The 27,282-nt window shown below is 48.2% G+C and overlaps 1 protein-coding gene across 6 annotated transcripts; it reads right to left on the bottom strand.

Moving 5' to 3' along the window:
- Positions 1–86: 86 nt before the first annotated feature.
- Cdip1 (cell death inducing p53 target 1) lies at positions 87–27,282 on the bottom strand. Of its 6 annotated transcripts, none has more exons than XM_045130193.1 (7): positions 27,174–27,282; positions 4,432–4,475; positions 3,167–3,215; positions 2,601–2,705; positions 2,315–2,470; positions 1,453–1,726; positions 87–1,366 (listed from the first exon to the last, which is right to left on the bottom strand). In XM_045130193.1, exons 4-7 carry the CDS (start codon positions 2,683–2,685, stop codon positions 1,255–1,257), a joined length of 627 nt encoding a protein of 208 aa, XP_044986128.1. In that variant the 5' UTR covers positions 2,686–2,705; positions 3,167–3,215; positions 4,432–4,475; positions 27,174–27,282; the 3' UTR covers positions 87–1,254. The 6 variants fall into 6 exon arrangements, with proteins under 6 accessions (XP_044986128.1, XP_044986125.1, XP_044986129.1 ...); XM_045130190.1 differs by lacking the exon at positions 27,174–27,282 and adding an exon at positions 26,842–26,947; XM_045130194.1 differs by lacking the exon at positions 4,432–4,475 and having other exon boundaries at positions 27,174–27,279.

Below are 27,282 nucleotides of genomic sequence, written 5' to 3'. Positions count from 1 at the left end.
CCCACTGCCTACTTGTGGACAATCTGTAGCCCCACCCTGTCCCTCAGAAAAGAAGGACGCCAGGCAATAGCAGAGGCCCAGGGCACTGGAGTGAAAGGGCCAATTTAATGAAACTACAAACCAAGAGCAGGCCACAGTTCACAGTGACAGGAGGCCATGCAGTGGGAGTGCGTTTCCAGGACAGTAGCAGGATACAGCGTCCACACAGGCATGTTCACAAACCAGTCAGCAAATAGGTTTGAGTTTGCACTCTTGTTAAGGACTCATGTCCCCGCCTGGTTTCTTCCTGGTCCCCAGCTGTCCTTGATGGAACACCCCGATGTGAAATTGGGCATGGCAGCCAAGTCAGTTGAGGCAAAGGATCCAGCATTTACTTCAAAGAGACCAATACAGAGAGAGCACCCTAGAGATCCAGTGAACCTACAACCATCAGTATGCCATCTGGGATCCAGAAAGCCACCAGAGGTTGCACTCACACAGTGAGGACATGGGGTAGGACAGGACAGGTTAGGCTCATTGGGTGTTCATTCTGGCCCAAGAAAATAACAGGGATTCACAGAGGTGTGGCCAGAAAGGTGTGCACACAAACTCACAGGAAGCTAGGTAAGAGCTGGCATGTCCATCTTATACCAGGCAGCTCTTGGGTACCTGGACAGGGAGTAGAAGTCTGGGTTTCCATACCTGAGAGTTCTGAGGGCCAAGACTGGCAGTCATTACTTCTGTATTGCCCTGCCTTTGGCACCTCAGAGGCAACATACCCCACAACAAACCCAGGCTCTAAGACCCTGTCCTGCTTAGATCCTGGCACAACACCTTGCTTGACCCAGCAGGTCATAAACAACTGGTTCAGGTTCAGCACCCCCCACCCCCAGGAACTGTTACTGCTCTTGGCTGCTTTTGGTCCCAGGGAAAGCCAGGAACTGAGCTGAGCCTGGACCTTGGACAGACATGGAGGAATGAGGACCCCAATAGAAGACCCTTTCCATTTTCTGGATTGCACACAAGCAAATCCACAACAGAAGCTCAGGGCCATCCCCTGGTCCTTGGCCTTATATCCAACAGAAGTTTTGCTGGAAGAGTCAGATACTCGGGGTAAGGCAAGGTGAGGGCAGGACTGAACTTTCCAGGGAACAGTGGCACATCTTCCAGCCCCAAGTAGAGGGAGGAGGGTGTGTGGGGGAAGCAACCACTGAGCACGGGGAGCAAAGCACAGGGGGCCAAACTGACAGGTGGAGGAGTCCGAGTCTGGGTCCGTCAGCACAAGCGCTTGTACGTATAGATGTAGGCCTTGCAGCTGGGGCATGTGTGCGTCACATCCTTGAAGTCATTGATGAGGCAGGGGATCAAACAGCAACCCAGATCACACCTGAAACAGACAGGAGGGCCAAGCTAAGGAAGAGAAGGGTCAGAGGTGGTGTATACAAGTGCCCACCCTGCCAACACTTCACCTACCCCATGAAGCAGCAGAAGAAACCCAGCACAAAGTTCATCAGGCCTATCTCGTAGGAGATCTTGGTGGTGATGGCCTGCTGGCAGTGGGGGCACACTGTCTGCACAGGCGCACCTTCAAAGATCTCTCCCTGCAGTACGGTTACTGTGGTGGCAGCCCCCGATGGCACCAAGACTGTTGCTGTGTGGCCTCCAGGGCCAGGGTAGGGCCCTGGCGGGTAGGGTCCTGCTGGATAGTAGCCCATGGGTGGGTGAGGGCCTGGAGGAGGGTAGAAACCTGGAACAGCACAGAAGACAGAGCAGAGCAATCACTGGCTGACCACTTGTCCCCATGAGGGAGGAACACAAAACCTGAGGCCCCAGTGCTCAGGGCCCAGCCCGGTGCTTCCTGCTCCTCTCCAGGTGAGGACTAGAGCACCAGTGGGAGGAGGCCTTGGTGGGGGCCTTCACTCAAGCTGGCCATTCATAACGACCCAGTCCTGGATCCCTACCTCGTGACACCAAGTGGCCCAGCTTTCCCCCTTGCTTCCTTCCATTTCTCTTGCATGTCATGTCTAATACAGCGAGGACCAGCCCAGTCTGACCCAGCCAGTAACACAGGCCTAGGATCTGAGTGGTAACCCCAGAAAGGCCACTCACGAGCAGATGCTGAGACCTCCACTTCCACTGGAGGTCATGTCCTTGCCAGGGAAATGCCCCCCAACACCCACTGTAACTGAGAGCCCTTTCCTGAGTGGGCATCCTCTGGCATGACAAGTCCTGTCTGTGCCACCCTTTCCTATGTACACAGCACGAGTGATGACTTTCCACAGCAAATGCTGATGACAGCTGCCCCATGGCGCCTTCAGTTCCCTTCCTAACCCACCTGGAGGCATGTAGGTGCCATCTGCACTCATATGAGGGGGCACAAAGCCAGGCTGGGGCATTGTGTGGCCAGGTGGTTCATAGGGTGGGGGGCCAATGTCAGCAGGAGGCAGTGGCATGCCTGGTGGGGGCTGCATCACCGCTGGGGAGGTGCGACCTGGTCAGAGGGGCAGAGAGAGAGAGGCTCAGCTGCTTTCCATACACAAGGTGATCATGAAGCAGGAACTGTTCTACCTGGAGAGTGGAGGGAGAGCTCAGCAGGGACCCCAAGGGGTGACCTTACCTACCTGGGGTAGATGGGGCTCCACTTTTCTCCTCCAGTAGGGGAGCTGTGGGGCCCCCAGGGTAAGGAGGGGGTGGTTCATTAGACATCGTCACAGCTGTTCTTGGACCTGGAGGGAAAACAACCTGAACTCAGCTCTCAGCTTTCACTCAGGCTCGGGACACAGCAAGGACGACCACACAAGGTATGTGGCCGTCCTCAGGAACCCACTGAGCCCAAACACACAAAGCCTCCTGTGGATCCTCCCACAGGAGCTCCTTGCCTGGAGAGGGTCACGGCTGGTGGACCAAGACTGATTCCCATGGGAGCATCAGTGACCTCTGAGCTGGCACTGGGGATGCCCCACCTTCCCCAGAGGACCACCATCACCACCTACACTTGGGTATAGGCCACTTCTTTGCAAGCTGGACGGTAGGGACAGGACCCTGAGGACAAGGCCTAGTGATGTAAGATACTGTCCCAGCAATCCCAGTTGGGAACCGCGGCCAAAGCTCACCAGAACCAGTTTGGCACTCAGGCCACTTCCTCTACCTCTGAGGCAGGGAGGCAGCAGGGCAGAGGGGACCTCACCTTGGGCTCCTGGCACTTCAGCTGCTCGCTGGGACAGGGCTCTGAGGAGCTGTGGGAGGAAAAGGAAAGCAGCTCCCTCAGCCTTCAGGCTTCCACATGGCCCTCTCAGGTGTCATCCCTCAGCTGTGGATACCCGCCCTTCCAACAGACCCCACAGATCACAATACAGAGAGAGCCTTGGTGTTGACTCTAGCCTGGGGGTCAGGGACAGGAAGGAGTGGTCAGTCAAGTGAAACCCTTTGCCTCATTTTTTCCCTCACAAAATTCCCAAACATTTACTGTTAGGTACTAGTGAAGAACAAGAGAAGCTTAGATAAGAGTAACCATTGAGCCATGCATAAGGGCACATGCCTTTAATCCCAGACTTGGGAGGCAGAAGTAGGAGGATCTCTGTGACTGTGAGTTCAAGGTCAGCCTGAGCTAGAGTGAGACCCTATCTTGGAAAAAAAAACAACAAAAAAAGTAACCATGGAAGCCGGGCGTGGTGGCGCACACCTTTAATCCCAGCACTCGGGAGGCAGAGGTAGGAGGATCGCTGTGAGTTCGAGGCCACCCTGAGACTACGTAGTTAAATCCAGGTCAGCCTGAGACAGAGTGAGACCCTACCTCAGAAAACCAAAAAAAAAAAAAAAAAAAAAAAAAAGTAACCATGGGCTGGAGAGATTGCTTAGTGGCTAAGGTTTTTTGTTTTTTTTTTTTTGTTTGTTTGTTTTTTTTGCCTGCAAAGCCAAAGGACCCAGGTTCAATTCCCCAGGACCCATGTAAGCCAGATGCACAAGGGTGCACATGAATCTGGAGTTTGTTTTGCAGTGGCTGGAGACCCTGGCATTCCTATTCTCTTCCTCTATTTCTCTTCCTCTCTCTCAAACAAATTATATATATATTAGGGTAGCCATTAATAGGATTTTGGATTGGTAGTACCTTTTACTATCTGAAAGCAGTAATGTGAAACACAAAACGCAACAGTGCGTGCAAAGTGAAAATGACTCTCCCAGCAGAGCCTGACCCAGAGCCTATCGTCCTTATAGTCCAACCACAGGGGCATCAAGTAATTCTGCCAGGGCCAGGGAGCCTGGGGTTAAAAGGTCTGATGGTGGTGGTGGTCCTTCCCTCACTTCTAGGAAGAAAGGGTTTCACTATATATATAATAGTATCTAATTCTTCATCCTCCTGCCTTAGCCTCCCAAATGCTGGGATTACATAGCATACATAGCATCATACTTTGCTTCATAAATATAAGTATTAAGTATAAAAAAATCACTTACACTTAATGGCCAGGCATAGTGGTGCAGGCCTTTAGTCCAAGCACCTGGGAGGCAGAGGTAGAACGATCACTGTGAGTTCAAGGCAAGCCAGGGGCTACAGAGTGAGTCCCAGGTCAACCTGAGATAGAGTGAGACCCGACTTCAAACCCCCACCCCCAGAAAAAAGGAAAATCAGTGGCAAGGCCAGGGGAGCCAACTCTAAACCTTGAGTTCAACTATTGGTACTTTCTGAGAAATGGAAGAAAATGAATCATAGATTAAATTCTTGGAAAAAAAATAAGCATAATGGGCCAGAGAGATTGCTTAGTGCTTAAGGCACTTGCTTGCAAAGCCAAAGAACTCAGGTTTGATTCTTCAGGACCCATACAAGGCAGATACACAAGGTGGCACATGAGTTCATTTGCAGTGGCTCAAGGCTCTGGGGCACCCATTCTTTCTCTAATAAAAAATAAAACTTACCGGGTGGAGGAATCATAGCGGTTAAGGCATTTGCCTGCAAAACCAAAGGACCTTGGTTTGATTCCCCAGGGTCCAAGTTAGCCAGATGCACAAGGTGGCGCATGTGTCTGGAGTTTGCAGTGGTTGGCAGCCCTGACGTGCTCATATTCTCTCTCTCTTTCTCTCCCCCCTCCCTTTCTTTCTGTCAAGTAAGTAAATAAATAAAATTTAAAAAAAATAAAACAAAAAATATTTAAGGGGCTGGAGGGATGGCTTAGTGGTTAAGGCACTTGCCAGCTAAGCCAAAGCACCCAGGTTCAATTCCTTAGTACCCACATAAAACCAGATGCACAAGGTGATGCATGTGTCTGCAGTTCAATTATAGTGACTGGAGGCCCTGGTATGCCCATTCTGTATTATCTGCCTCTTTTTCTCTCAAACAAATAAATATTAAAAAAAAATTTTTTTTAAAGAGCTGGGCATAGTAGCACACGCCTTTAATCCCAACACTTGGGAGGCAGAGGTAGGAGGACCAAGACCACTCTGAGAGTACATAGTGAATTTCAGGTTCAGTCTCAGCTAGAGTGAAACCTTACCTTGAAACAACAAAAATGAACAAACAAAAAAAAAGGCATAAGTCCATTATCAACCTTATTTTTTCTTCTTATTTATTTATTAGCAACAGAGCGAGAGAGTGAGTGAGAGAGAATGGGCACGCTAGGTCCTCCAGCCACTGCAAATGAACTCCAGACACATGTGCATCTGGCTTACTTGGGACCTGGATGCTCAGGCTTTGCAGGCCAGCGCCTTCACTGTTAAAACACTGCTTACTTGTTTTGAGACCAGGTCTTATGGCCGAGTCTTCCTGCTTTTACTCCCAAGTGCTAGGATTACAGCTGTGGGCCACCATTCCTGGATGAACATCTTTCATAAGATCTCTCGAGCCCAGGAGCTGCCCAGTGTGCTCATACACAGCTAGGAGGGGCCTGCAGGCTCACCGTCAGAGGCACAGCGTAGTACCGGCGCAAGCATGACAGCTCTCTTTCCCAGTAAAGCAAAAACAACTCTGATATTCTCAGTCAGGTACGTTCCTGGAGCTCCAAGTTTCACCTCTGCCTCAGCCCCGCTGCAGGACAGCCCTGTCCTGTCTGTAGTGTACAGAGAAGGCAAGCAAGCCGTGATGTCCCCAGGGTTACAGTCTTCAGTCACATGCCAGGGGTCTTCAAGGATTTCCTCAGAGCCTTAAATTCCCTTTTCCCATTTGTAGCCACAGCACTGAGGATGTTAAGAGTACCACACTCAGGCCTGTGCAGTAGAACCCACCTAATGTAGAACCCATTGGCCCTCAAGGGGCAGGGGTACTTTCCAGAATTCAACATAGGAACAGGAACTGAACAGTATCCAGAAATGTGTGCAGGGAAAGCCTGGGTTACTAGGTGTCCCTGTTACAGGGCTTTGCAAATACTGACCAAAGAGTTCAATGTCCCTTCCACGGCATTTTTTTCAGGTGGAGGCCTAGCCAGTCAGCAATGGTCCTGACAAATTACAAGGCTCCAGCCTGGAAAAGGCATGGGGCAGAAACAGCAGGAACTGAGGCTCTGACACAGGCATGAGCCTACACCTTCCCTGAGCTGCTCATCAGAAATCTGATCACTGAGGCTATCAACAAGGAAACCTTGGGAAACGAGGCTAGCAGGAGTGGGGGGCAGACTTAAGTCCCAGGAAAGGAAGGGGTGAGGCATCCGAGTGAGTGAGACTGGGCGACACCTTCTCCTGGTCTGATGGGATAAAACCAGCATAGGTAGTCCAGACTGGCCCCCCACCCATGACCAGCACAACCTAGCATCGCCATGTCCTGCGGGAAGTTACTCAAACCACCTGAGAGCAGGTCACTCTGCCCTACCTGTCTGTGCCTATTATCCCCCACCCCAACAGCTTCATTCCCAGGACAGGCCCAGTTTTCCTAGCCTGCCCACCACTTTTGGGCACAGAGCCACTTTTTGGTACCTCTCCCCAGCCTTGCCATCCCACATTCCCAACTGACTGAGGATGTCTGAATCTGAACTGCCATCCGCCTTTCAGGCTGCTCAGCAGCAAAGGGTGCTCTGGGGCCCACTTAGTGCAAGGGTCAAATGTAGGGTCCTCTAGGGGTGGAGCCCCTCCAGGGAGCGTACATTTGATTCCCTTGCTCGGCCATCCAGCCCCCGGCTGGGCAGCGTGCCTGGCCTGCTTACAAAGCCTGTGCAGAGGCTCTAGCTCCTCTGGGAGCTGCCAGCTGGGGATTTTCCCAGGATGGAAGTGACATCCTGGGATGCTTGCAGGGTTCACTGAACCCAGCAAAACTGCCTCAGTGCCCCCTCCCCCATCTCAGGCCATGTGAAATGTGATTCTGCTCCAGGGAGAAAACACTGTCATGTAAAGTGGAGCGCCAGAACCTCAACTCTTCCACTCACAGAGGGGAAAAGGTTAGCTTTAAGTCAGGCAAACAGTGAGAATGGACAGCACAAAACTAAACCTGCCCAAAGTGCAAGGCCTTGGACCCATCATGCAACCTTCCCCTCTCTCCGTGGACTGCCCCCTTCCAGGCCTGCAAGCCCGGTCTCCGGAGGAAGAGGTGCCTCCGGAGGAAGGGGTACCTCCAGAGGAAGGGGTGTGCTGCCTATCGAGGGGACATAGATGGTCTAGGATTACAAGGGTGATGGCTGCACGTTGTGAACATACTGAAATCACCAAACTACACAACAATGTGGATTCATTCTAAGAAATAAGCTACTAGGACACAACATGGCCTGGATATCCATGACCCCACAATGCCTGACACTACCTACACAAGACCATCATAAGAGGAGGAAAAGATGATGATATCAAAATAAAAGAGAGACTGATTGGGAGGGGGAGGGGATATGATGGAGAGTGGAATTTCAAAGGGGAAAGTGGGAGGAGGGAGAGCATTACCATGGGATATTGTTTACAATCTTGGAAGTTGTAATAAAAATTAACTTAATTAAAAAAAAAGAAAAAAGCTGCTAGGTGATTTCCTGTCACGTACGCATCACAGAATATACTTATGCAAACTAAGACGGCTATGATATCACATAATCTTATGGGACCCCTGTTGTGTATACAATCCAGCCTTAGCCAAAATGATAGACTTTGAAAAGAATCTAATTCTAAACAAGTCACTGAAGGACAGCTTTTGCCAGGGTGGTAGATGGGGAAGGAATGAGACCCCTGGGTGTGCTGGGTTCAATTGCTCTCCTCTGGGCCTCCTATTCCCTAGAGGAGTTCCAAGTACAAGGTCTCAGTGCCCTGGCACCCCTGGCAGCTCACAACTATTCAGTATGCACTGTGGAAAGCAATGCAACTGACCCAAAGCCAGGCTAGCGAAGGCAGCCCTGCTCACGGCTGCAGGGACCTTGGAGGGGGTGGGCATGCATGTTTCTTAGGCCACAGCCACAGGCTTGAGGACACAATTATGTTTAGTTTTGTTGCACTGGCCATTTTCTTGGGAGAAACTTAAGAGTGTAAAAGGCTCGGTCCTAATTATTTTAATTTGTTAGTAACTTTTGGTTAAAAAAAAATGGGCTGGAGAGATGACTTACCAGTTAAGCGCTTGCCTGTGAAGCCTAAGGACTCGGGTTCAAGGCTCAATTCCCCAGGACTCACATAAGCCAGATGCACAAGGTGGCGCATGCATCTGAAGTTCATTTGCAGTGGCTGGAGGCCCTGGTGTACCCATTTTCTCTGCCTCCTTGTCACTCTCAAATAAATAAAATAAATCTTAAAAAAAAAAACCAAACAGCCCAGCTAACCTTTAATACTGTTTTTCATCTGCCCCTGCCTTGCTAGTGTGTGCTGTGTATATAGCACAGGTTTGCACCTCTGCCTTGACCGGCTAGGCCCCAACACCTGCTTGGTTCTGCACCACCTCCGCAAATGCCAGTACAATACAAAAAGGCAAGGTAACTAATACTCTCTGTGCTACTAACAAGACTAAGAATCATATTTCTTTTTTATTCTTTTGGTTTTTCGAGGTAGGGTCTCCCTCAAATTTCAGACTGATCTGAAATTCAGTATGTAGTCTCAAGTCACAGTGATCCTCCTACTTTAGCTTCCCAAGTGCTGGGATTAAAGGTGTGTATCATATTTCTTTTTAGTTATTTACTTGAGGGAGAGAGGCACACACCAGGGCCTCTTGCTTCTACAAATTGACACACTCACATCTTTGTGCATCTGGCTTTATGTGGGTGCTTGGTAAAAGCAGGCATCTTTAACCACTAAACCATCTCCCCAAACCACTGAACCGTCTCCCCAGCCCTTAAGGATCACATTTCAAAATCCCCTGTACTGGAGGAAGCCAGTAAGAATGAGTGTGTGTGGCCGGGCATGGTGGCTCATGCCTTTAATCCCAGCACTTGGGAGGCAGAGGTAGGAGGATCACTGTGAGTTCAAGGCCACCCTGAGATTACATAGTGAATTCAAGGTCAGCCTCGACTAGAGTGAAACCCTACCTTGAAGAAAAAAAAAAAGAATGAGTGTGTCTAGTGTCTGAAGGCAAGATCAAGGCACCACTGCCAAAGGGAGCTCATGTGGCCTGTGGATGTTGGGTCCCCTCTGGGAAGACTGCACCCCAGGGAAGCACCTGCTGCTCTGCGCCCACCACACTGAATCCAGCTTTACCATTTCCCAGCTGTGCATCAGAGCCTGTTTCATTCTTGGCTTTGCTCTCAGAGTGGGAGCAAATTTTAATAGAGGATGTACAAAACGACTACTGCAAGAGAACAGGGCCTGGCCGCAAGAACACTGAGTAAGCAGAACCTGTCATGATCATTATTCATTTTTGTTATTAATGTCGTCATTATTATGAATGAGTTTCAACTGGCACCAATGCCTCAGTCCTGAAGCCAGTATGACCCCACCAGTTCTGACCTGTGGAGTCTGTTCCTAGCCCAGCAGAGGCCATGCCATCTACGAAAAATCTTTTTATTTATTTTTAGAATATGATCAGTATGTGAGGTTGGGATGGAATAGACCACTTAAATATTCTTATTCATTTATTTGAAAGACAGAGGCAGAGAGAAAGAAAGAATGGGCACGCCAGAGCTTCCTGCTGCTGCAAACAAATTCCACACGTACGCACCACTTGTGCTCTATGTGGGCGCTTAGGTTTGCAAGCGCCTTAACTGCTAAGCCCAGGAACTTTTAAAATATTATTTATGGGCTGGAGAGATGGCTTAGCAGTTAAGGTGCTTGCTTGCCTGCAAAGCCAAAGGACCCAGGTTCGATTACCCAGTACCCAAGTAAACCAGATGCATAAGGTGGTGCATGTGTTTGGAGTTCGTTTGCATCTGCTATAGGCTCTGGTGTACCCATTCTCTCTATATATCTGTTCTTTCCCCTTTTCTCTCTCAAATAAATTTTTTTTTTGTTTGTTTTTGTTTTTCAAGGTAGAGTCTCACTCTAGCCAGGGCTGACCTGGAATTCATTATGTAGTCTCAGGGTGGCCATGAACTCCCGGTGATCCACCTACCTCTGTCTCCCGAGTGCTGGGACTAAAGGTGTGTGCCACCATGCCTAGTTAAAAATAAAATATTATTTATTTATAAGCAGAGACAGCAAGGGAGGGGTTCCCAGAGCCACTTGCCACTATAAACAAACTCCAGGTGCACGCATCACTTTGTGCATCTGATTGTTACGTGACACTGGGGAATCAAACTCAGGATGCCAAGCTTTGCAATCAAGTGCCTTTAACCAGTGAATCATCTCCGCAGCCTCGAATCGAGGCTGCAATCCTGTGTCACAGGGCACAGTCACAAGACCCGTGAGGAACAACACTCAGCCTCATTCTTCCAGATTCTCATTTCTTTTAAATTTGATATGTGTGTATAAGAGAGATAGAGCATGTATGTGGCAGAGGACAACTTTTGGTCAGTCTGAACCTTCCAACTCATTTGAGGCAGGATCTCGTTGACCACTGTGTTCAGAAGGATAGCTGAATCCCAGAGCTTCTGGAAAATCCTCCTTACTCCACCTCCCTGCTCACCATGGAAGTGCTGGGACTACAGAAGACTGCAGCAGCTTGTGGCTTTTTACATAGGTAGGTGGGGATCTGAACTTGAGTTGCGTGGCAAGTGCTTTGTTCTTTAAGCCATCTCTCCAGCCCATTCCCCATACTTCTAGCCTATGGCAGCAGTGAATTAGCTAGCTATTCCAGCCCTTCTTGCAGTTCGCTGTGCCATCTGACTAAGCTCTCGCCAAGGACTTGTAGGTCATAGTGCCTGGGCTCCGGGAAGGCCACTCAGTCTGGCCCTTTCTCTTTCCTGCTGGCTGGAACATGGAGTATGGTTACAGTAGCTCCAGCAACCATGCCTGACTGAATAGAGGTGTTCACTTGGAGCATTTACTGTGTCCCTATGAGGAATCACCAACATGTACCATCCTGACAGGCTTCTTTCATGGAGACACACAGAAAGTGCTGCAAGTCAACACAGGAGCTCCCCTATAAACATGCTGCGGAAACGGCTCCAGTGCCCTGAGCCTTCACCATCTTGCTCTCCACCAAGTCCTGCACAGATCTACAGTTAATTTAGGCATCTGTTAGGGCGCCCAGGCTAGGACTCCCTTTGGCTGACCAGAGAGACACTACTTCCAAAATACCAGGCAGGAAACGGCACATCCTCTACAGGTCCACCTCCATCTCAGCAGCCCTGGTGAAGGCTGGACTCCTACAACAGGAAGAAGGATCACCAATGAGCCCCTCAACGCATGTCAGAGACATGTCCTTAGCACGAGCGGGTCTGGGACACGTCTTCCAATGTTTCTATGGAGGCAGATTAAGAAGGGCATGCTGTGCTTTTTCTCAGATGCCATCACTTGAACCCTGAACCATTTAATTTTTTTCTTCTTTTGCTTTTGTTTTTTTGCGACAGGATTTTACTATGCTGCCCAGGCTGCCCCTGAACTCTTAATCCTTCTGCCTCAATCAACATGCCCAGTGGAGTGTTTTCTTATTGACCCAGTTTTGAGGCACAAAAGTTCATGTGTGAGGAACACACAGTTCACAGCCTGCCTCTCAGTATGCAAAAAACAATGCAAGCGATCTTGTAATTTGTATCTATGTAGACACACGCAGAGCATAAGAAAGAAGTTGGGGGGAAAAAAAAAACACTTTGGGAAGCATAATCAAAAGCAGCTAGGATTAGCAGTTATATGCTAAATAGTAGTAAGACTTCTAGGAACTATGACAACCATAACTGACAATCATGCTGTACCCTGTCCTTTCCTGCGACACAGTGTCAAAGCACGGCAACAGGACAGTTCTAGTTCTCTGGAGGACAGCTGTGCTTCCTGCTCGTTCTTTGGATCCATGGATTCCATGTCAAGGTACTTACCCAGAGACATAATGGACACATGGGCAGCAACTCTTAAGCAAAGGAGTCTACATGCATCACTATGTTGTGTTCAGCCCAAAGGATGGCAACCCCACCCTGCAAAGGGTAACTGCACTCATGCCTGAAAATGACACAGACTGACTTTAAAAAAAAAAATTTTGTTGTTTATTTTATTTATTTGAGAGTGACAGACAGAGAGAGAAAGAGGCAGATAGAGAGAGAGAGAGAGAGAGAGAGAATAGGCGCACCAGGGTCTCCAGCCACTGCAAACGAACTCCAGACGCGTGTGCCCCCTTGTACATCTGGCTAACGTGGGTCCTGGGGAATCGAGCCTCGAACCGGGATCCTTAGGCTTCACAGGCAAGCGCTTAACCACTGAGCCATCTCTCTAGCCCCAGACTGACTCTTGTGTGTGCCTGTTCGTAACATATGGGTACAATGTACAGGCAGGCGCACATGAGTGTTTGTATGTAGAGGCCAGAGGAGGATGGTGGGTGTTTTCCTCAATGATTTTCCACCTCACTGACAGAGAGGCAGGGTCTCTCACTGATTCTGCTCCTCCAGCTAGCAAGCTTTGCTCCAATAATCCTTCCTTCATCTCCCAAACCCTAGGATTACACGTGGGCCACTACCCTCCTCCCAACATTTACATAGTGCTGGAATCTAAACTCTCCCTGGCCCTCGCCCTTGCACTTTACCCACTGGGGTGACTCCCCAGCCTGACAGCTATTTTCATTGACCTGGAAAAATGGAATGAACATGAACAAACAAGAGTAAAAAAGAAAGCAAAGTAGACGAGGCGTGGTGGCACACGCCTTTAATCCCAGCACTTGGCAGGCAGAGGTAGGAGGACTGTTGTGAGTTCAAGCCCACCCTGAGACTACATAGTGAACTCCAGGTCAGCCTGGGCTAAAGCAAGACCTTACTTCAAAAAACAAAATAAAAAAATGTAACCAGGGAGCTGGAGATACCTCAGAGTTAGCTTGCCTGCAAACCCTAATGACCTGAGTTTGATTCCCTAGTAACCATGTAAAGCCAGATGCACAAAGTGGTGCATACATCTGGTGTTTTTGCAGTGGCCTGATGCACCCATTCTCTGTCTCTCCCTGCTTGCAAATAAGGTGGGGAAAAATGGGCTGGAGATATGGCTTAGTGGTTAAGGCACTTGCCTGCAATTCCAAAGGACCCAGGTTCAATTACCCACATAAGCCAGGACGCACGTAAGCCAGATGTACAAGGGGTGCACATGTCTGGGGTTTGTTTGCAGCAGCCAAAGGCCCTGACACACCCATTTTCTCTTTCTCTCTCAAATAAATAAATATTAAAGGGGGGACAGTGTAAACAGTGTAATTCTCCCTTAGTTCTTTTCCATACATAGTAAAATTCTGGACCATTTGCTAATAGGTAAATACAAATGTAGATTTTTTTTTTTTCTTTTCTGATACAGGGTCTTGCTCTAGCCCAGGCTGATCTAGAATTCACTCTCAGTCTCAGGCTGGCCTCAACTCACAACAATCCTCCTATCTCTGCCTCAGTGCTGGGGTTAAAGGCATATGCCACCACGCCTGGCTAGAAGCTTTTTACTGATGTGTAGTTTCTAGTTTTTCTATGATGAGTAGTGCCTTTAAAGTGATTCTTTCCTCGAAGTGTTCAAAACCATTAAATTTGTATTATTCCTCCTCAATACAGAAAGGTACCTTAGACCACTGACTTCTGCAAATGGGGGTGGGGGCAAGGACCGTTACTGGGTCTCTCACCTCCCACTTCTCTCTAACCACAGAGTCAGCTAGCCATGGAGGCTTTGCCTGGAGAGCCAGCAGGTGATGTGACAGAGAAGGGCAAGTAAGCAGATCCCCAGGGGACACCAGATACACTCACATGAGGAGGTTATCAGGGCTGCCCAAGGCCACGGCTGGAGCAGAGCCAGGGATAGAGGCCAGGCTCCTTCCTCACCCAAGGCCCTCCCGCCACCCAGGTGGCTCGGCGCTCAGGAGCTTGTTTCTGTGTGTCTGCTACAGGCACAGAAAACGATGGAAATGCACAAGGCGAGGAAATGAGGATGGACAACCAGCTGCGGATAAACAAGCCATCAGCACCTGTTCCTCAGGCAAGCCATGGGAGCTGAGAGCTCGTTTTAGAAACACCACGATCCCTTCTAAACCAGCAAACCAGAGCCCTAGCTAGACACGGTGGTGCACGCCCTTAATCCCAGCACTCAGGAGGCCAAGGTAAGAGGATCACTTGAAAGTTTGAGGCCAGCCTGAGACAACTTATTGAGTGAATTCCAGATGAGTCTGAGCTAAAGCAAGAGCCTACCTCAGGGGGAAAAGTGGCAGACATGGACGGCAATGATAAAACTATGGCACTCTTCCATGTGCATGAACAGTCTTTCCAAGAGGGCTCAAGAAAACGCACCTGCTCCTGGGTACACTGATCTATCCAGGGGCACAGCCTTCACCAACAGCCTGCTCTGTGGCATAATGGATCCAGACAGCCATGCCTGCAAACGCACACAGGAAGTGTGGCAAAGAAGTGCTAAGGGAAGCTGGGTGTGGTGGCGCACACCTTTAATCCCAGCACTCAGAAGGCAGAGGTAGAAGGATCTCTGGTCAGCCTGAGACAGAGTGAGACCATACCTCCAAAAACAAACAACAAAAAGCAGTGCTTTGGGAACTCGGAGCAGGAAGCAAATTTAACAAGGGTAACTAAATTCCTAATATTCGAAGTTGACAAGGGGCCCTAGGATGGTTCACTCACACTGTCTAGAATGGGAGAGCTGTTCTGGATTTCCTCTTTGGGAAAACGGGAGTGTTTAGGGTTGCCACATTTGGCCATATATAGACCTCTCTATGACTTAGTCATCTTGAGACCACGCTTCTAGCTTGAAAAGCCATCAGAGATAACTAAATCTAAACTATCAGCTGACATCCAACTGGTGTCAAACATTGACTAAGCACCCAAAGGTAGGCACTGTGTTTTCTGCTGGAGATTATAGTGGGCAAGACAAGGAGCAACAGACTAGGGAGTGGGCTGAGGAGTGATGTGGATTTATCCTGGCTACTCAGAGATGCCAGAGCCAAGCCAGGACTCAGCTCTCCTGACATACACTCAATGCTCCTACAATACTCTCAATTCTTCTGTCATAATCTCCAAAATGTTGTTCACAATACATCTGAAACCAGATATGGTGGCCCATGCCTATAACCCCAGCGCATAAAGGCAGAGGCAGGAGAATACGCCATTAATCCCAACACTTGGGAGGCAGAGGGAGGAGGACTGCCATGAGTTCAAGGCCATCCTGAGACTACATAGTAAATTCCAGGCCAGCCTATAGAGCAAGACCCTATCTTGAAAAAAATTTGAAAATTAAAAATAATGAGGGCTGGAGAGATGGCTTAGCGGTTAAGTGCTTGCCTGTGAAGCCTAAGGACCCTGGTTCGGGGCTCGATTCCCCAGGACCCACGTTAGCCAGATGCACAAGGGGGCGCACGCATCTGGAGTTCGTTTGCAATGGCTGGAAGCCCTGGAGCGCCCATTCTCTCTCTCTCTCTCCCTCTTTCTCTCTCTGTCACTCTCAAATAAACAAAAAAAATTTAAAAATAATGGAACTGTGGACTAGCGAGACTGCTTAGTGGTTAAGTGCTTGTCTGTGAAGCCTAAGGACCTAGGTTCAATTCTCCAGGTCCCACATAAGCCAGATGCACAAGGTGGCACATACATCTGGAATTCATTGGCAGTGGCTGAGGGCCCTGGTACACCCATTCTCTCTTGTACTCAGTCTACCTCTCTCTTCCTCCCTCTGTCTCTAATAAATGAATAATTAATATATATACATATTTATTTATTTAAAAAATATATATTTTTATAATGAAAGTAGGGGCTGGAGAGATGGCTTAACGGTTAAGGTGCCTGCCTGCCTGCAAAGCCAAAGGACCTTGGTTCAATTCCCCAGGACCCACATAAACCAGATGTTCAAGGTGGCACATGCATCTAGAGTTCGTTTGCAGTAGCTGGAGGCCCTGGTGTGCCCATTCTCTCTCTCAAATAAATAAATAAATAAATTTAAAAAAAGAAGAAAATGGGACATGAAACAAACTCTTCCTCGAGCAGTGGTCCTTCTGTGCTGCTCAGAGGCTATTTCAGGACATTAAAAAGCAGTTTCGGGCTGGAGAGATTGCTTAGTGGTTAAGGCATTTGCCTGAAAAGCTAAAGGACCCAGGTTTGATTCCCCAGGGCCCATGTAAGCCAGATGCACAAGGGGAACAAGCATCTGGAATTCATTTGCAGTGTCTACAGGCCCTGGCGTGTCAATTCTCTTGTCTCTCTTCTCTCTCTGCTTGCAAATAAATAAATAAAAATTTAAAAAGAGGCCGGGCATGGTGGCGTACATCTTTATTCCCAGCACTCAGGAGGCAGAGGTAGGAGGATCACCATGAGTTTGAAGCCAGCCTGAGACTACATAGTGAAATCCAAGTCCAGGTCCAGGTCTAGCCTGGACCAGAGTGAGACACTACCTCAAAAAAATAAAATAAGGGCTGGAGAGATGGCCTAGCGGTTAAGGCACATGCCTGTGAAGCCTAAGGACCCTGGTTCAATTCTCCAGGTCCCACGTTAGCCAGATGCACAAGGGGGCGCATGTGTCTGGAGTTCATTTGCAGCGGCTAGAGGCCCTGGCAAGCCCATTCTCTCCCTCTCTCTCTCCTTCTCTCTGTTTCAAATAAATAAATAAAAATAAGATCTTTAAAAATAAAATAAAAATAAAAAAATTTCAAAAGAAGGCCAGATTTGGTGGCACACGCCTTTAATCCCATTGCTCAGGAGGCAGAGGTAGGAGGATTGCTGTGAGTTTGAGGCCAAGATGAGACTACACAGTGAATTCCAGGTCAGCCTGGGCTAGAAGTGAGACCCTACCTCAGAAAAAAAAAAAAAAAAAAGCAAGTAAAGGCAGTTACCATTGACTTCTGAACCTAATGCAATGACTGTACACTTGAAAACTCAAGCTCTATTTAAAAAGGTATCACCGGGCTGGAGAGATGGCTTAGTAGTTAAGTGCTTGCCTGTGAAACCTAAGGACCCCGGTTCGAGGCTTGATTCCCAAGGACCCACGCTAGCCAGATGCACAAGGGGGCACATGTGTCTGGAGTTCGTTTGCAGTGGCTAGAGGCACTGGCGCACCCATTCATTCTCCCTCCCCCTTTTCTCCCTCTCTTTTTCTCTCTCCCCCTCTTTCTCTCTCTGTCACTCTCAAATAGATAAAAATAAAGTTTTTTAAAAAAAAGGTATCACTAAAGCCAGGCATGGTGGTATACTCAGGAGGCAGTGGTAGGAGGATCACCATTGGGTCTGAGGCCACCTTGAAACTACACAGTGAATTACAGGTCAGTCTGGGATAGAGTGAGACCCTACCTTGAACTCTCCCCCCAAACAAGGTATCACCAGCACTTCAGGAAAGGGCACAGCCCAAACACCATGGTCCTATACCTCAAAAGCTAAGAGGAAGACAAGACAACAGAGATAGAGACAGTAACCTTATTTTCTTCAACCAATTCAACTGAACACCTACTATGTGTCAGGCATTTTCCTATGCAATCAAGTTGGGGGTTATCTATCTTAATGGATGGGGAGCCTGTACAACAAATACGGAGCACGTCAAGACTGTGACAAGCTGGGGTGGTCACTTGAGGCCTTCTCCCCTGAACAAGGAAGGGTTCTTCAAATTCAAGTATGAGGCAGTTTTATTCAGCAAAGACATCATTAGTCAAGTTTCTTTTCCTTTGACTATGTATTTGAAGAATCAAAACCCTTAACTCCTTAATTCAGCCAACATTTCACTGGACCCTCTAACAAGAACATTCAGCTCACCACCGCACCAGCCCTTAGGGAGCTTCAGATGTACCTGGAAAACTAGTGACCTCTTGAGAAGACTCCACATGAAGCCGGGCGTGATCACTCACACCTTCCATCCCAGCACTCAGGAGGCAGAGGTAGGAGGATGGCTGTGAGTTCGAGGCCACCCTGAGACTACATACTGAATTTCAGGTCAGCCTGAACTAGAGTGAGACCCTACGTCGAAAAACCAAAACAATAAATAAGTAAATAAAATAGAAAGAGTTCACAGAAGAAGCAAGCCCAGTAAGTGCTGTAGCCACTCTAGAGTGCTGTAGGTTGGGACCCTTCAGGATGGCAGGTGGAGAGCTCAAACCTCAGGGCAGCATCACTCACAGCAGGGGAATCTGAAAATTGTACTCAAGGGCTGGTCTGCCAGCCAGGCTTGCCGATCCTAGAAGGCATAGATGGTGCTAGGGAGCAGCTTCTCCATAGGATCAGAGCCTGGCTGGCACTCCCAAGGGCCCTATTTATTTTGCCCCACCTCCGTCACCAATGTGGATAGCTTAAAGGGGGTTCCATACTTTTCTCTTTAAGCATGACCTAGCCTTTTTTTTTTTTTTTTTTAATTTATAAAATGCTTAAATTTCAGAGCCGGGCGTGGTGGCGCACACCTTTAATCCCAGCACTTGGGAGGCAGAGGTAGGAGGACTGCCATGAGTTCGAGGCCACCCTGAGACTCCATAGTGAATTCCAGGTCAGCCTGGGCTAGAGTGAGACCCTACCTCGAAAAAAAAAAATGCTTGAGTTTCTGTAATCAAACCCACATAGATATGACCTTAAATATTTAATACAGTGCATTACCCCTGTTCAAATGGACAAAAAATTGAGTTTAACATTTCTAGGTCAATATGGCTATTAATTTCTGTACAATGCCAATTCAACATGGTAAAGTTGAGAGCACAACTAAGTTTCCAAAAATTCAAACTACACACACACACACACACACACACACACACACACACAAACACACGTCTTTTTTAACTCCATGATTTAAAAATCACTACACTATTTAATCTGATTGTCAAGGTTCAAGGGGAAAAGTCTAGGTTCTGCCTCATATTCCAAACCTATCAGTCTATTTCAGCCCCAGCATAACGTGCTCTGCATTCTCTGAACCACCTTTCATGTTTGTGCAGTTAATGAGCCCATGAGGTTTGAGATCATTCTCAATGGACACCCTATGCTATTTCTAATCCAAATGGCCGTTGCCTACAGTGCTGGGGCCAGAGCACAGCCACAGCGAAGGGTACATTCTGCTGGCTTCCTCCTGAAATCGCCTTTGTTTAGGACCAAAGTTCAAAACAGGAAGAGTATCACTTCTTGAATCATAATCAACTCTGCAACACAACTCAGTGGAGCCAGGAAAATCCACATTTCCCTGTCCTTCCTTGTTTCAAGAGAGTTGGGTGTTTACCCCTGCTCTTATTATTTTTAATTATTAATTTACTTATTTGAAAGAGAGAGGCAGATAGAAAGAGAATGGATGCACCAGGGCCTTCAGCCACTGCAAACCAATTCCAGACACATGCGCCCCCTTGTGCATTTGGTTTATATGGGTCCTAGGAATCAAACCTGGGTCCTTAGGCTTTGCAGGCAAGTGCCTTAACTGCTAAGCCATTTCCCCAGCCCTGCTTTCTTACCACTTGGAAACTAGCTGCCTCCTCAAATGGAAGAGTTGTGCCCAGGCTACTTCTCACAGGATGATATGTGAGAACAAGCAATGAGAAATAGTGCACAAAGAGCCCCAAACTGCGTTCAAATCTCATTACACTTCCCCAGTTTGTTAAGGCAGTTGTACTTAATGTTATTCAACTGTGAAATCTCCTCATGAAGCAGCAAGGGGACAGAATTCTCAAATGCAACCCAGAGGGCTGGGAAGATGGCTTAGGAGTTAAAGGTGCTTACCTGCAAAGCCAGCCAGCCCAGGGTTCAATTCCTAAGTACCCATATAAAGCCAGATGCACAAAGTAGTGCATGCATCTGGAGTTTGTTTGCAACCGCAAGAAATTCAGAGTCTATCTATGTCTCTCTCTCCTTACAAATAATTTTTTTTTTAAATTTGGGGGGGGGGGTCTGGAGAAATGGCTTAGTGTTTAAGGTGTTTGCCTGCAAAGCCAAAGGATCCCAGTTCAATTCTCCAGGACCCACATAAACCAGATGCACAAGGTGGTACATGCATCTGGAGTCTGTCTGCAGTGGCAGGAGGCCCTGATATGCCCATATTCTCCCTCCCCCTCCCTCCTTCCCTCCCCCCCCCCGCCCCTTTCTCTCAAATAAATAAAATATATTTAAAAAAATTTTTCCTTGGTTTTGGTTTTTCAAGATAGGGTCTCACTCTAGCCCAGGCTGACATGGAATTTACTATGTAGTCTCAGGTTGGCCTTGAACTCATGGAAATCCTGCTACCTCTGACTCCCAAGTGCTGGAATTAAAGGCATACACCACCATGCCCAGCCTTTTTTTTTTTTCTTTTATTCCATTTATTTTTTTTTATTTTGAGAGAGAGAGTGTGTGAATGGACGCACTAGGGCCTCAGCTCCTGTGAAAAATTCCAGACACATGTGCCCCCTTGTGCATATGTACAGCATCATGTGCTTACATCACCATGTGTCTAGCTATGAAGATTTGAACAGGTGTTCTTAGGTGACACCTCCATATTGATTTACATAATGGTTGTACAAGAACTGATAGTGTTGGTTTACCCAATGAACAGACCATTCAGGTATTCACAGCATTCATAAATCAGAAGCACTGAAAAGCTGACAGGAATGTTTTCTGTAAAGATCCAATGTTACTTCAGAGATACTTGCACGTCCACGTTGACTGCTGGTCTACTCACAATCAGTAGGAAATGGAATCAACCTCAGTGTCCATCAATTGATGGCTTGATAATGAAAATGTGGCACATATATACAATGGAGTTATACTCAGCTGTACAGAAAACTGAAGCCACGAAATCTGCAGGAAAATGAGTAGAATTGGAAAAACTTACTAATTGAGATAAGCCAAGCCCAGAAAGACAAAAACTGCAAGTTGTCTTTCATATGTGGATCCTAACTTTTCTTTTTTTTGTTCAGTAGGGTCTTACTCTAGCCCAGGCTAACCTGGATAGAATTCACTCTGTAGTTCCAAGGTGGCCTTGAACTCACAGCGATTCTCCTACCTCAGCCTCCCAAGTGCTATAATTAAAGACGTGTACCACTGCGTTATGTATGTATGCAAATAAGGGGACATAAGTCTGAGTATGAGCTATGATTCACACAAGAGTAAAGGAGAGAGGAACACAAGGTGATAAAGAGAGAAAAGGACGTGGGTGGGGCACGGTGGTGCATGAGGTGGAGGCTGAGGTAGGAGGATCCCTGTGAGTTCTAAGCTGGCCTGGGACTACAGAGTGAGTTCCAAGTTAGCCTGGGCTACAGCTAGACCCTACCACAAAAAAACAAAAAGAGGCGGGCATGGTGGTACACACCTTTAATCCCAGAACTTGGGAGGCAAGGGTAGGAGGATCGCTGAGTTCAAAGCCACCTTGAGACTACATAGTAAATTCCAGGTCAGCCTGAGCTAGAGTGAGACCCTACCTTGAAAACCAAAAAATAAATAAAAGAGGGAGAGAAAGAGGAAGGGAGGGAGAGGACACAGGAAACATGTGTAGGAATGAAAACAGGGAGGAGGAGGCCTGGTGACATAGGCCTGCAATCCTAGCTATCTGGGAGGCTAAGGCAAGAATATTTATTACATGTTCAAGGTCTGCATGGCCTACAGAATAAATTCAAGACCAATGTGAGGCTGGAGAGGTGGCTTGGTGGTTAAGGCACTTTACAGCAAAGCCTAAGAACTCATGTCCAATTCTCCAGGTCCCACATAAGCCAGACACACAGTGACACAAGTGCGCAGTGTCACACATGCTCACAAGGGGGTACACATCTGGAGTTATTCGCAACAACTGAAGGTCCTGGCGCACCCATTTTCTCCCTCTCTTCTCTCTCAAAAATAAATAAATAAGACCAGTCTGGTTAACTTAATGAAAGCAGAAAAAAAAAGCTAAGTTGGGGGAGGGCATAAGGAAGGAGGGCTAAAGGTGAAAGAAAAAGAAGGGGAAAGGGAAACAAACAAAAATTAAACATTTAAAAAAGACCCAGGGCTGGAGAGATGGCATAGCGGTTAAGCGCTTGCCTGTGAAGCCTAAGGACCCCGGTTCGAGGCTCGGTTCCCCAGGTCCCACGTTAGCCAGATGCACAAGGGGGCGCACGCGTCTGGAGTTCGTTTGCAGTGGCTGGAAGCCCTGGCGCGCCCATTCTCTCTCTCACTCTCTATCTGCCTCTTTCTCTCTCTGTCACTCTCAAATAATCAAATAAATAAATAAAAAAAATCTTTAAAAAAGACCCAGCTAGGGGGAAGGGGAACAATGGAGAGTGCAGGTACAAAGGGGAAAGTGGGGGGAGAGGGAATTGCCATGGTTTATTGTCTATAATTATGGAAGTTGTCAATAAAAAAAAAAGACCCAGCGACATGGTGGTGCACACCTTTAGTCTAAGCACTCAGGCGGTACAGGTAGGAGGATCGCCATGACTTCAAGGCCACCCTGAGACTACATAAATGAATTCCAGGTCAGCCTGGGCTAAAGCAGGACTCTACCTAAGGAAGGAAGGACAGATGGATGGACAGACGGAAGGAAGGAAGACCCAATGTTACAAAAATGCATCAATGCATAACACCTGGTTTCTGGGCAAGAAGGTTGGACTTCCCTTCCCCCTCTGGAAGCAGAGGCTTGCTATGTTTCTCAGGTTTGACTCAAACTACTGGACTCAAACGGTCCTTACACCTTAGCCCCCAGAGTAGCTGGGACTACAAGGCGAGCACGAGTGTAGCCATATGTCGGACATCTTGACATTATATATAAAGCCTCATGTTGTCGTTCTTTTGTCTGACATGATGGAATCCAGTTTATTTATTTATTTATTTATTTATTTTTAGCACTTGCAGTAGACACAGGTCTCCTGCATCTGGCCTTTGTGTTGGTCCTGACCTAAATGTAGCAAATAAAGCTTCTGGGAAAGGAAATGGCCTGTCACACAGCTTCACGGTCAGAAGCCTTCAATGTGGTCTACTGTCTCCAAGTCTAGGTCATGCTGGTCCCAGGATCCCATCATGATCACCAGAGCACTGCCTGCTGACTTAAGAGGCACCTGGCAGACCCAGCTGGCCACAGGCTCAGCGTCTGGAGGAGCTGCGGACTCTGGCAGGCCCAAGGCTTTGCTCACACTCCCCTTTACAGCACTCCATCACATGCAGCTTTCCCACACGCCACCCAACAAAGAAATAAAGTGTTTGAGGGCTGGAGGGATGGATTAGCAGTTAAGGCACTTGACTGCAAAGCCAAAGGACCTAGGTTTGATTGCCCAGTATCAACAGATGCACAAGGTGGTACATGCATCTGGAATCTGTTTGTAGTGGTTCAGGCCCTGGTGCACCTATTCTCTGTTTCTGTTTGGGTTCTTTGTGTTTTGTTTTGTTTTGTTTTCAAGGTAAGGTCTTGCTCTAGCCCAAGCTGACCTGGAATTCACTATGTCATTTCAGGGTGGCCTCGAACTCAATGCAATCCTCCTACCTCTGCCTGCCTAGTGCTGGGATTAAAGGCGTGCGCCACCACGCCCAGCCTATTCTCTATTTCTGCCTCTTTCTTTCCTCTCTCCCTCTCCCTCCCTCTCTCTCTCTCTTTCAAATAATAAAATATTTGAAAAAGAAAAGTGTTTGGGAGAATCCTGGATGGAGATGGATAAAACAAACTTTTGTGTGGCTCTAAAAATTTTGTGCAATGTACTTTCAATTCTTTCATGAGACAAGAAGCCTACCGTCATCACCGCCAGCCAGGCTCTCCTCCTGTCATCCCAGTAAAGGCCAATGCCCTTTGCAGAGCTCCAGCAGCACACTGCCTCCTCACCAGCACATCCTCCACTTACAGGACGAAGACAGAATGCCAAGACTTGAACTGAACTTTGTGTGCTCTTTGGAGTAAAAACTATGCCTTGACTCTTGAACAGTGTTTCTGAAAACAGATGAATTTTCACAGGATGTCCTTCTCACCATCTCAAATGGCCACAGTACATGACAGTTTAGTGTTTGTGGCTACGGAACCAAGCACGGGGGCCTAAGGGTGACCCCTAATTCATAAGCACCAAGAGATTGTCAAATGCACATACCAATTCTGTTCCCCTAGAGCTTAGAAAACACCCACTAAATCAGCAAGTTCCAACTGGGCAAATATATAATGTACAAAATGAGCCAAGAGTACAAGGCCAGGGGCTGAGCAAGCAGACAATTCACTTTAATTATTGGCAGCATAATCTACTGGGACAACCTGGCCTCTGGGACACATTCCATTCTTTCCTCACAAACAGTTTTTGTTCCCTGAAGTACTCATTACATATTCCCTAATTTTTTTGTTTTTGTTTTTGTTTCTTGGTTTTGAGGTAGGGTCTCACTCTGGTCCAGGCTGACCTGGAATTAATTATGTAGGATTAAAAAGCCACCATGCCTGACTATAGGGGCTTTATATAAAATTTGAAAATAGCTGTGGTTCTAGAATCTTTCTAAGAGCAGAAATAGGGAACATGAGCTGGCTGTGGTGGCACACTCCTTTAATCCCAGCACTCAGGAGACAGAAGTAGGAGAATCACTGTGAGTTTGAGGCCACCCCAAGAATACAGAGTGAATTCCAGCCTGACCTACAGTGAGACCCTACCTCGAAAAAACAAAAACAAAACTAAACAACAACAACAACAACAAAAGAAAGAATGAATGAACAAATGAAAGAAAAAAATCCTTATAAAGGTCTTCACTGGTTCCAGAAACCCCATCCTATGAAAAAAAAAAAAAAAAAAAAAACAACTCTAATTTTCTTCTGGACTTTCAGTACTGGGAGGCACAAGACAGGCTTCCACATATCCAGGGTCTGTGTTGATTTAAAAAAAAAAAAAAAAATCAAGCTAGGTATGGTGGCACATGCTTTTAAGCCCAGCACTTGGAAGGCAGTGGTTGGAATGGCTGTTGAGTTCAAGGCCAGCCTGAGACTACAGAATGAATTCCAGGTCAGCCTGGGCTAGAGTGAGACCCTACCTTGAAAAACAAAACAATAACAACAGCAACAAAAAAAAGCTAGTCAGGCATGGTGGCACATGCCTTTAACCCCAGCACTTGGGAGGCAGAGGTAGGAGGATCACTGTGAGTTCTGTTGGGCTTACCTCAAAAAAAAAAAAAAAAAAAAAAAATCAGCTGGACATGGTGAGCACGCCTTTGATCCCAGCACTTGGGAGACATACAAAGGAGGATCACCGAGAGTTTGAGGCCACCCTGAAACTACAAGTGAATTCCAGGTCAGCTTGGACTAGAGGGAGACACTGTCAAAAAAAAAAAAACAAAAAACCACAAATCCTAAGACTTAATGATGTGCACGCTTAACCATTTGGAAAGGAAATATACTGCTATCTTCAACATTTTTTTTTCTTTTTGAAGTAGGGTCTTGCTGCAGCTCAGGCTGACCTGGAATTAAGTATGTTGTCTCAAGACTGGCCTATAATTCACGGAGATCCTCCTACCTCTGCCTCTTGAGTGCTGGGATTAAAGTTGTGCGCCACCATGCCCGGCTCATCTTCAACGTATCTGACATACATACACAAATGAGTGTGTGCGAGTGATGAGGCACAATGTCAACTGTAATTCTGGGTGGTGGTTCATGGGTATGCACTGTGAAATTCAACTTTCTCAGTTGGGACAGAAGGTTCTTTTGAGACAGTGGGTGACTGAGAATATCTTTTCTGTTATAAGCAGAGGGCAAGCAGAGCTGGCACGCCTCTTCCCACCCATCTGTCAACCCCAAAAGAATGAGCATAGTAGCAAGGAGAGCGATCTTGCATATCCAGGCAGGGCGCTGCCCAGAGTAAAATACAATGCTGACGTAAAAGCTACAGGATGTTGCTTGCACAGGACCCTTGATCATCACGCTGACACTAAAGGCCTCAGTCCCATGTGCATGAGAATTATCTGGGGAGCTCATAAAATACAGATTTCTGGGATGCACCCCTTAACTACTCAATCAGAAACTTGGGGGGGGGGGCGCTGAGGAAACGCCAGGTCACTCGCAGGCAATGGATCTAGGCCATTTATTCCATCTCCCCGGACACCTGTTGAGGCCCCAGGGAAGCCAAATCCACCAAGGTTCTGAACGGCGTGGAGTTTGACCAGCCCGCAGCCTTTCCCAGCGCCCTGCGGGAGCGCCACGCAGAGGTAGCCACGTCCCGATCGGCACGCGCTGGCAAGCCGGGTGGGGGAGGGAGAACGCGGCGGCTTCCTCCCGGACCGCCAAGGTCACTCTGCGGGTCTCAGTGGGCTAGTCTGCCGGTAGAGTTTTCTCGCGACAGAAGCCCCGCTCCTCCCTCCCCATCTCCTGGGAAGAAGCGGCACAGCGTTCCCTTACGGAAACCGTAGGCAGGGGTGGTGAGAGGGACCCTGCTAGCGGCCAGGCCCTCCGGGTTGATAACCTCCGGGACTGGGCCCAGCCGCTTACGGCCCCGAAAAGCTGCCCACCGCATTTCCAAGGCTGCAACCACCACCGAATCCCTCAGGCTCCCCGGTTCTCGACAACGTCTTAAAGTGGGGGGACGGACCCCATCACGCTACTCTTGATCCCCATTACCTCCCAATCCTGGTGTCCGAGGTCGGCAGTATAGGGAGAGAGCCGAGGGTCTAGTCCGGCGCTTGGCTGAGCCCCCGACACTCCGGCTCGGCCCGCACACCGCCCCCGCGCCCAAAGGCTCCTGGGAGTTGTAGTCCGTCTGCGCGCCTGCAACGCTCCCTAAGGTAGGGGGCCTACGGATCCCGACAAGGACCGCGCGGCGCCTGGGGCGAGGGCGGGGCTCCGCGGCCGAGGTCACACGGACCCGAGGTTGGCGAAGCCCAGCCCCCGCGTCGGCGGGGAAAAGGGGTGTTCGGCCGAAACCCACCCTCGAAAGCGCCGAGGTGACTCACCGTCCCCGCTGCCTCTCAGCGGTACGGGCGCAGTAGCAGGGACCGCGGCTTCGGCAGCTGGCCGTCGCGCCCCGTCAGGAAGAAACGCGGCAGGCCCCGCAGGAAAGCC

The sequence above is a fragment of the Jaculus jaculus genome, chromosome 11 (assembly GCF_020740685.1).
Source record: "Jaculus jaculus isolate mJacJac1 chromosome 11, mJacJac1.mat.Y.cur, whole genome shotgun sequence".
Classification (NCBI taxonomy): Eukaryota; Metazoa; Chordata; class Mammalia; order Rodentia; family Dipodidae; genus Jaculus; species Jaculus jaculus.
Note: the sequence above shows the minus strand (reverse complement) of the source record. Positions and strands in the feature narration are given on the sequence as shown.

Coding starts and splice junctions, on each gene's coding strand:
- Cdip1 (XM_045130193.1), bottom strand. CDS start 2,685: ATGTCTAATGAACCACCCCCTCCTTACCCTGGGGGCCCCACAGCTCCC. Junction 2,471..2,600: donor TGGAGCCCCATCTACCCCAG/GTAGGTAAGGTC, acceptor CCCTCTGACCAG/GTCGCACCTCCCCAGCGGTG. Junction 1,367..1,452: donor TTCTTCTGCTGCTTCATGGG/GTAGGTGAAGTG, acceptor TGTCTGTTTCAG/GTGTGATCTGGGTTGCTGTT.